Below are 8661 nucleotides of genomic sequence, written 5' to 3' on the forward strand. Positions count from 1 at the left end.
CCATTTTACATGGATTCACACTCCCTACCCCCCAAAACCAGCTTTTTAATCTTTTTTGAGTCAAATAAATACAGAATTGGGCAAATCCGAGTGGAAATGGTTTAGTTCCAATGGCGGAGATGAGGCATGTGCAACACCGAAACCTATAAGGCTGTTTTTTATCCTTTTCCTCCTCATTTCAAGTCTCACAATCATTATGAAACCCATTCATTAATGCAAAGAGATGGCGGTGACGAGCATTTGACCCCTTTGCTAATTCATTAATTCCCCAGCTTCCCTGTTCCTGGAGTCCAAGGAGCTTTATTAGAGCTTATCAAGGAAGTTATCCAGCGCTGGAATTCCTTCCTTCAGACCCTTGCGCTTGCGGGTCTCAGCCACCACTTGGCTGGGGCGGCTGGGGGCTGTCAAAAGGGTCCCCGGGGAGGATCTGCCAGTGGTCAAAGACGCACTGGGGGAAGGCCTGGCCCCCAGTGTTGGACCGGAGATCGGCTGTGAAACCTGCAGGGAGAGGACACAGGGTGAGAACGTGCACCCCCCGGGAGGGGACACACACAGAGACGCCAACAAGACACCCCAGAGAAAGGCTGGAGGAGATGGGCTCAACGCCTCAGGTGGGGATGGAATGGTTTGGAGTGGAAGGGACCTTAAAGCTCATCCATGGGCAGGGACACCTTCCACTAGAGCAGGTTGCTCCATGCCCCATCCAGCCTTCAACTTTTCTGTATAACCTGTGTTCAGTTTTGGTCCATGCTCTACAAGCAAGATGTGGAGAGGGTCAGGAGAAGGGCCAAAATGATGATAGAAAGACAGGGCAGCCATGTGAGGGACAGGCTGAGAGAGCTGGGCTTGTTCAGCTGGAGAAAGGTCTCTCCAGGGAGACCTTATCATCATGTTCCAGTACTTAAAGGGTGGCTACAAAGAAGATGGAGGCTCCCTCTTCTCTGTGAGGAGTGATGGGCACAAGTTACTCCTGCAGAGATTCCAGTTGGACACAAGAAGAAAATTGTTCACAATGGGAAAAATGATTTGACTGGACAGGGTGCTGGGCCACCCAATGTAGGTCATGCTGGGCCAAGAAAGGTCAGACCAGGTGATCCTTGAAGGTCCCTTCCAACCTGGGATTCCAGCATTCTGCAGTTCCAACCTGGCCTTGAACACTGCCAGGGATGGGGCAGCCACAGCTCCTCTGGGTACCCTCTGCCAGCACCTCAGCCACCTCACAGGCAAGAGCTTCTGCCTCAGAGCTCATCTCAATCTCCCCTCTGGCAGGTTAAAGCCATTCCCCTTGTCCTGGCCCTACACGCCCTCATCCAAAGCCCCTCTCCAGGTTTCCTGGAGCCCCTTTAGGCACTGGAGCTGCTCTAAGGTCTCCCCTTAAGGAGCCTTCTCCAGGCCGTCCAATCCAGCTCTCTCAGCCTGGCTCCAGAGCAGAGCTGCTCCAGCCGTCACAGCTCTGTGGCCTCTTTGGACTTTCTCCAGCTGCTGCACAATGGAGGCACCATCCCTGGAGTGATTTAAGAGATGTGTAGATGTGGTGCTCAGGGACACAGTTTAGTGATGAACTCAGCAGTGCTACATTAACAGCTGGACTTGATGATCTTAAAGGTGTTTTCCAATTGAAATGATTCAACGATGGCTGTGGTCAGACAGCAACATGAAGGATCCCCCCACCCCAGGTTAGGACTGAGCTCCCAGGAGCAGCACTCACCAAAAGACTCATTGACAGGCAGGTAGGCCTTGACCACAAACATGGGGGTGCCAGCCACTTGGGTCTCCTCAAACACGTGGCCACGCTTCCTGTTCAGCACTCCATAGATGCCACCAACCACCTGCTCCGGGCACTGCAAGAGAGAGAGGGGTCAGGACCACAAGCCACCCACTGACACATCCTTCTCCAGGATCTTCTGGCTGACGGCATGTTCCTCACCTGGATTTCCACAAGGTAGATGGGCTCCATCAGCCGGGGCTGCGCAGTGAGCACACAGGCATACAGGCACCTCCTGGCAGTGGGAATGATCTGCCCACCCCCACGGTGGATGGCATCGGCGTGCAGGGTGACATCATGCACATCGAAACGCACACCACGCATGTTCTCCTCACACAGGACACCCTGGAAAAGCAGAGCAAGGGCTGAAACACCACCATGCTGGGGACAGCTGTGCTCCCAACCAGCATGCTCCGGGCCCTCGGCTTATGGACATTCCCTGGAAGCAGCTTTAAGGGCAGGAAGTGTCACAGAGCCACTTGTAAAGTGGTCTTCCTCACCCAGGAGCTCCAAACCAGCTCTACCTGCCCCTGAGGCACTGCCACAGCCCCTTAGAGAAGCCTTCAAGCACCAGAACCATTCCCATCAGCACATCATCCCTCATCTCCATGGTTCATGTTGGCAGCAGGAGCACCAACATGCATTTATGATGCTGCAGCCCAACTATTTGGCCAGGAAAAGTATATTTTCAGATACATGGGAAAAACCCCAATTTGTTGGCATGGTACCTCCTTCTTCAGACCAAAACTAACTTGAGAAGTAAACAGGAAAAAAACTGCTCCTGTTGCTGTTCCCAGTCTACTGCCAACTGATTTCAGAGTAATCTCTTGCCTAGTCCTCAAAAAGTAACTGGTAAGGGAGGCCAGATCTCAGCAGAGGCTCCCAGACCACCCATTGCCTCTGGATGCCAGCTCTGTCGTTCATCTCAGCAGCTTTTGTCCCTGCTGCTCCACTTTGTTCTGAAAAGCTCTTTCAGATATGAAGTACATGCTGTTGTGATGGAATTTCTCCACAGTGCTGGGAGAAAGCTTTTTGTCTGGAGACCGTGTGTGTCTCAAGTGACCTTCAACCCAGCCACCCTGTTCCATTTATCCTAAAAGGTATTTCTGAATTACACATACGTTGCCCTGTGTGTGATCACTTTCCCTCACCTCCTTTGTTGCCCACTGGAAGCCGGCCACCACGCTGTCCTTGATCTCATTCAGGTACTGGACCCCCTTGGTGATGTCAGTCAGGATGTTGGGGCCAGTGCCATCAGGACCAAAGCACCAGATCTTCCTGGCCTCGGTGACATCCCACTCATACTTCTCAGCCAGGTAACGAGCTCGTTGCTTCAGCTCCTGGCGGGCAGAGACCTCCCCCTTGTCGATGTCCTCAGCCAGGCCATCAGGGAAGGGCCGGGCCTTCATGTAGAGCCTGTTGTGCTTGTTGGGGGACTTGGAAAGGCACATCACGTTGGATTCCTCACTGACTGTCTCCCGGTACGACACAACAGGATCTGATTTCTGCAGTGACAGAGAGCAGGGAAGAGCAGTGAGCCACCAACCAGACTGCAGCTCACCAAGGGCTCTGCCCACCGCAGCCCCTCTACCTTGATGGGGATGCAGGCATGGTCCTCCTCCAGGTCCTTCAGGCAGATCTCCAAGTGCAGCTCCCCTGCGCCAGCAATGATGTGCTCCCCAGACTCCTCGATGATGCACTGAAAAGACCATTAATACAGCAGGTGAAGCTTCTGGCTGCAATGCAACAAAAGCTCTTGCACCTAAAACATTAGTGATTATCTCCAATTTTTGACTCTCAGATTTGCTTTTAGATGTTCTTTCTGCTGACCTGGAGATGATTTGGTCCCACCTCAAGGTGGGGTGCAGCATTCCCTCCCGCTCTAGTGGGCTGAGACCAATGCTCCATTCAAGGCTTCTCCACCAGCACGATCACCACTGAAGGCAAAGCCTCCTGTGCCAGCAGCACCAGGATTTCTCCTGGCCCCAAAACCATTCTGGACATTCACCTGCACCATAGGGTCAGACTTGGCCAGACGCTTCAGTCCCTCCACCAGCTTGGGCAGGTCAGCTGGGTTCTTGGCCTCCACAGCCACACGCACAACAGGGCTGACACTGAACTTCATCACTCTCATGTTGTGAGCATGCTCAAAAGTGGTGATGGTTCCAGTCTTCACAAGGAACTGGTCAACACCAACCAGACCAACAATGTTTCCACAAGGCACGTCCTCGATGGGTTCAACGTAACGGCCCATCATGAGAATGGTCCTGGTGAGAGAAAAGATTGTTTTAATGAAGTCTGACAGGGGAGGTCCCACCAGGCAGGATCCTGGAGCCCAGCATCATACCTGAAACCAGGGCCAAGCACCTCAGAGACAAGAGAAGACCCGAAACAGCACCAAACCACAAATCTGAACCACCAAGCACAACCCAGCCAGGACTGACCTTTGAATTGGCTTCAGGTACAGATCCTCCTTCTTGCCAGGTGTGTAGTTTGGTCCCATGATTCTGACTTTCAAGCCAGTTGAGACGAGACCAGAGAAGACACGTCCAAAAGCATAGAAACGTCCCTTGTCAGAGGTTGGCACCATTTTAGAGATATACATCATCAGGGGGCCTTTGGGGTCACAGTTCTTAATACCTGGGAGGAAGAGAAGAGATCAGCCTGGTTCAGTATTATGTCTAGTATCTGACACACATCCCCTGTACCCGCCCCCGCCCACCCCACGTCTCAATACGAGACCTGCACCCACTATTATCCCAGACTGCTGACTTCTGGACAGCCCAAGCAGAGAGAAAGATCTCACTAAATGGTTTGGGTTGAAGGGACCTTAAAGTTCATCCAGTTCCAACCCCTGTCACGGGCAGGGACACCTTCCACTAGAGCAGGTTGCTCCAAGCCCCTGTGTCCAACCTGGCCTTGAACACTGCCAGGGATGGGGCAGCCACAGCTTCTCTGGGCACCCTGTGCCAGCGCCTCAGCACCCTCACAGGGAAGAGCTTCTGCCCAAGATCTCATCTCAATCTCCCCTGTCAGTTTAAAGCCATTACATCACCAAGAGAGATTTTATATTAATACAAGGCTCAGCCTGAGCCTTTGGCATATACCCTATTTACTCTGCAGTCAGCTAGCTCAGCCCTCCAGAGTAAATCTGTGAGCTAGTTAAGTATGTTTGATGCATACAGCTCAGGAATTCCAGTAGCTACTGAGCTGTGTGCTTGGAGAATGAGATGGCCACAGGGGTGCTGGAGCACTGAGCACTTATGTGAAGAGACACCTGGCAGCAAAGCAGCAGCTTGTCCTACCTATGGCAGCCTCATCATCAGGGGGTCCCTCGTAGAGCAGCTCACAGCGGTACTTCTGGGCTGTGACAGGAGAAGGCAGGTGAATGGTGATCATCTGCAGCAGGGCATCTCCAGCAGGCAGCCACCGCCTCATCACGGCCTGAGCAGAGATCAGAGGAGCAAGACCTGGTCAGGCTGTTCACAACCTGCAGTTCACCTTCCCCTGCTTCCCCACCTCCAACAGCACCTCCCGACCCAAGCAGGGTTTAGAGCTGCTTAGTAAGTTGACACAGTTGGAACAGCACAACTGCTCGTCTCCTCCCCACAGAGGATCCAGACTAGTCTCACCTTCAGCAGGGGTTTGCCCTCTTTGTCTTTATCTTCACTGTCAAGCTTGATGTCCAGCTTCTCAATCAGTTTAGCTGCCTCCTCCTTCTTGAAGTTCATGATTGCACTGAAAACCTGGAACAGCAGCAGCAGTCATGAATGCTGCCTGTGACCCAGTTTGAAGCAGCACTGTGTCTCTAAAGAGAATTTCTGTCCTTGCTCATCACCCAGCTGAACCCACCCAGGGGCACAGACCTGCCTGCACAACACCTACCACCCATTTCCCTGCCCCACATGGAGTAACAAGATGTGTCAGAGGTTTCAATTTCTTCAAGCAGACAAGTCAGGTCAAAGTGAAGAAATTTTCCATCATCATGCACAGCCCCAGCCTGGGCTGAACACTGAGGAACTCACCTTGAAGATGGGGTCAAGGATGAGCTGGCAGAAGGTCCTGGGCAGTTTCTTTCCATCTGGGCTGGTAGCAGATTTACTGAACTTGCCAGTAGCAGGATCAAAATATCTAGAGAAAGAATCAAGCCAGACAAGTATCAATGCAGAGCCCAGCTACAGAAATGTGGCTTGTTCTGGCTGCTCAGGCCAGAGGAAAGAGCTGCTAAGAACCATCTTCATACTTTTCCCCTCGCTACCAGGTTTTTAGAGTAACATAGAACTCATGTTGCCAGTCACCATCCCCTCCCCATTATCAGAGTTTCCTACTCCTGAGTAACAGCTCTTTTGCTAGCACACACACCAAGTGACTGAGCCAGGGCTCTAAGCAGGCACAGCATTATCCTCCCTCCCTATCTCCCCCAGTGTCAGGCTGTAGCCACGTGGATCCAGAACTAGATCACTCCTCACCTGTCTCCCCAAAGTTTCTTCATCATGTCTTCAACCTTCTTGGCACGCTCGGATGGGTTCAGCTGGGCATCCCCCTTGGCAGCAAACTTTGCAACATACATTTCAGCAAACTGCTTCAGAGTGAAGGCCCAGCCATGCAGGCCAGAACCAAAGCCCACCGTGCCCAGCACTGGGTCAATCTGGAAGGGAAGCAACAACAGAGCTGGGTTACAGAGCAAGAGCCACAGCACGTAGCAGCACTTAGCCCATTCCATCCCAAACAACACTGCAGTACGCAGGTTCAAGGTGGAGCTTCAGGACTATGGGGCTCTTGAGCTGTTTTGTGACAAAGGCCATCGCTGAGACCCCAATTACAGCCAGGCCCACCCCCACCATTTCAGCTTTGTACCACGCAACCAGGTTGGGTTTTCTTCAACAGGCTCTGTACTGAGAGCTCAGCAGCTGCCCTGCTGCGGGTGCAGGGAACACTCCTGTCCTTCAGAGGGAGGATGAGCAGTGCATGAAAACCTGCAGTATGTGGTGAGTGCTCAACAAAGCAGGAGCCCTTCCTCAGAGCCTCCAGCCCACAGCCCAGCTTGCTCTGAGGAACCCATCCAAGAGCAGGGCTTGGGATGCAGGGAATGGCAACACCTACTGGCCTCCCATTTCAGAAGAGAGCTGGGGGTGGGATGCTGTATGGGAGCCTCGGATCTCACATCACCCACCATCACAGATGTGACGTGGGCAAGAAAGTGGCCTCCAAAGCAACAGTGCCCTTTGGAAAGGGAGTAAATACTTTCTTATATTCAGTCTTTATTTGCTTAAGCTTTGAACTAGCAGAAGACACTGACTGAAAAGCACAAGAGAGCTCCAAACCAGCACACAGCTGGGTAAGACAGCATCTTCATTACTCCTGTCTCCACTTGAAACAGGAAAGAAGGACCAAGCAAACAGCCAGCTCCCTCCCACTGCAGGAGATGAACTCAAACACAACGCTCGCAGCTCCCACTTACCATGATGTTTCCCATGGGGCCGCTCTCCCCTTCTCCATACGTGGAGATGATGACATTCACGTTCTCCACGATGCGCTGGAAGGTCTGGTACAGCTCTTCTGGCTCCAGCTGCAGCTCCAGCAGTGCTCGGTCCATCTTGTTCATCATCAGGACAGGCTTGATCCTCTCTGCAATAGCCTGACGCAGCACAGTCTCTGTCTGCACGCACACGCCTGCCAAACACGGGGGAATCACTTATCCTCAGCTTCAAACTCACCCAACACACACACTCCAGCTCACATGGCTGCAGAAGCCCTTACCAGAAACACAGTCTACGACAACCAGGGCACCATCAGTAACACGGAGAGCAGCAGTAACCTCTGAAGAGAAGTCCACGTGCCCTGGAGAGTCAATCAGGTTGATCAAGAAGCCAGAACCATCTTTGCTCTGCTTGATGAAGGCCAAGTCATTTTCAGAGAGCTCATAAAATAGGGAAATAGCTCTGAAATAAAAGAAAAACTGCTCAAATTGGCATCTACACATTACCCCTCCCCAAGGCTTAGAAAGAGCCCTTTACCCCACACAGACTGAGTTTAAGAATTTCTCCCAGTGTGGAAGATAACCAGGACCACAGGCTAAAATCTGCCTTCCCTATGGTCCTCTGAAACCATAATCTCTTGTGACTCTGCAATCTGAAGTGCCCAAAGAAGGTTCCATTTCTTCCAATGAAGGAATTATGCTGCTTCTACAAGGCCCAACTGCCTTTTTGAGCCCTTTCCATGCCTCTCAAACTGCCTGTGGTGACACAGCCACAAAGTTTATCTTCAGATGTGCTCCCCAGACAGTCCCTGCAGTGCATCCACAGGGCTCCAGCGGGCATTAACCACATCCAACAGTTCCAAGGCTAAGACGGAAGGCTGAAGCTCCTGCTGTACATCTATTTCCCAGTGGCCACTAAGGTGATGCTCTATGATTCACCAGAAGCTACTCAGTACTTGCTCTCTCAATTAAGCAATCCTCAAGAGATGAGCTTCTGAACTAGCCTAGAGAAAGCCCGACGCGGTCTTCTTTCCTCTCATGATCAAACCAGTGGAGCACTCAAAGCCCCCTGAGCTCAGGCCATGCTGCAGGAACACAGAGGTGCCTGGCGGGAGGGAACTCACGTTGATTTGATGGTGATGCACCGTTCCTGCTCATCCTTTCTTGTGTCAGTGAACCGGGTCTCCCCCGCACGGGCAGAAGCGATGATTCCAGCTTTGCATACCAGAGAATCAGTCAAGGTTGATTTGCCGTGATCAACGTGGGCAATCACAGACATGTTTCTGATGTTGGCCTTTTTGTCCATGATGGCCCGTATCTGGTCTACTGTGAAGTTCACCTTGATGAGGGAAGGAAGGGGGAGAAGAGAGTAATACAGGGTGTATAGGGACAGTTTTGGCAATTCCAGGGAGCCCAA

The 8661-nt window shown here is 52.1% G+C and overlaps 1 protein-coding gene across 1 annotated transcript; it reads right to left on the bottom strand.

The window, feature by feature from the left end:
• Window positions 1-303: 303 nt before the first annotated feature.
• Window positions 304-8598, bottom strand: LOC104413283 (elongation factor 2-like; the record flags this gene model as incomplete). Its single annotated transcript, XM_010024226.1, is given in 15 exon segments — window positions 304-402; window positions 404-498; window positions 1709-1841; window positions 1928-2110; window positions 2917-3270; window positions 3357-3464; window positions 3774-4032; window positions 4210-4405; window positions 5071-5209; window positions 5398-5511; window positions 5791-5896; window positions 6235-6413; window positions 7227-7438; window positions 7526-7707; window positions 8369-8598. Coding segments are annotated over 15 exon segments (2589 nt in total), but the record flags the coding sequence as incomplete, so codon positions are not given.
• Between the last annotated feature and the right edge of the window lie 63 nt (window positions 8599-8661).

The sequence above is a fragment of the Nestor notabilis genome, unplaced genomic scaffold (genome assembly GCF_000696875.1).
Source record: "Nestor notabilis isolate BGI_N333 unplaced genomic scaffold, ASM69687v1 scaffold27231, whole genome shotgun sequence".
In the NCBI taxonomy this organism is placed as follows: Eukaryota; Metazoa; Chordata; class Aves; order Psittaciformes; family Psittacidae; genus Nestor; species Nestor notabilis.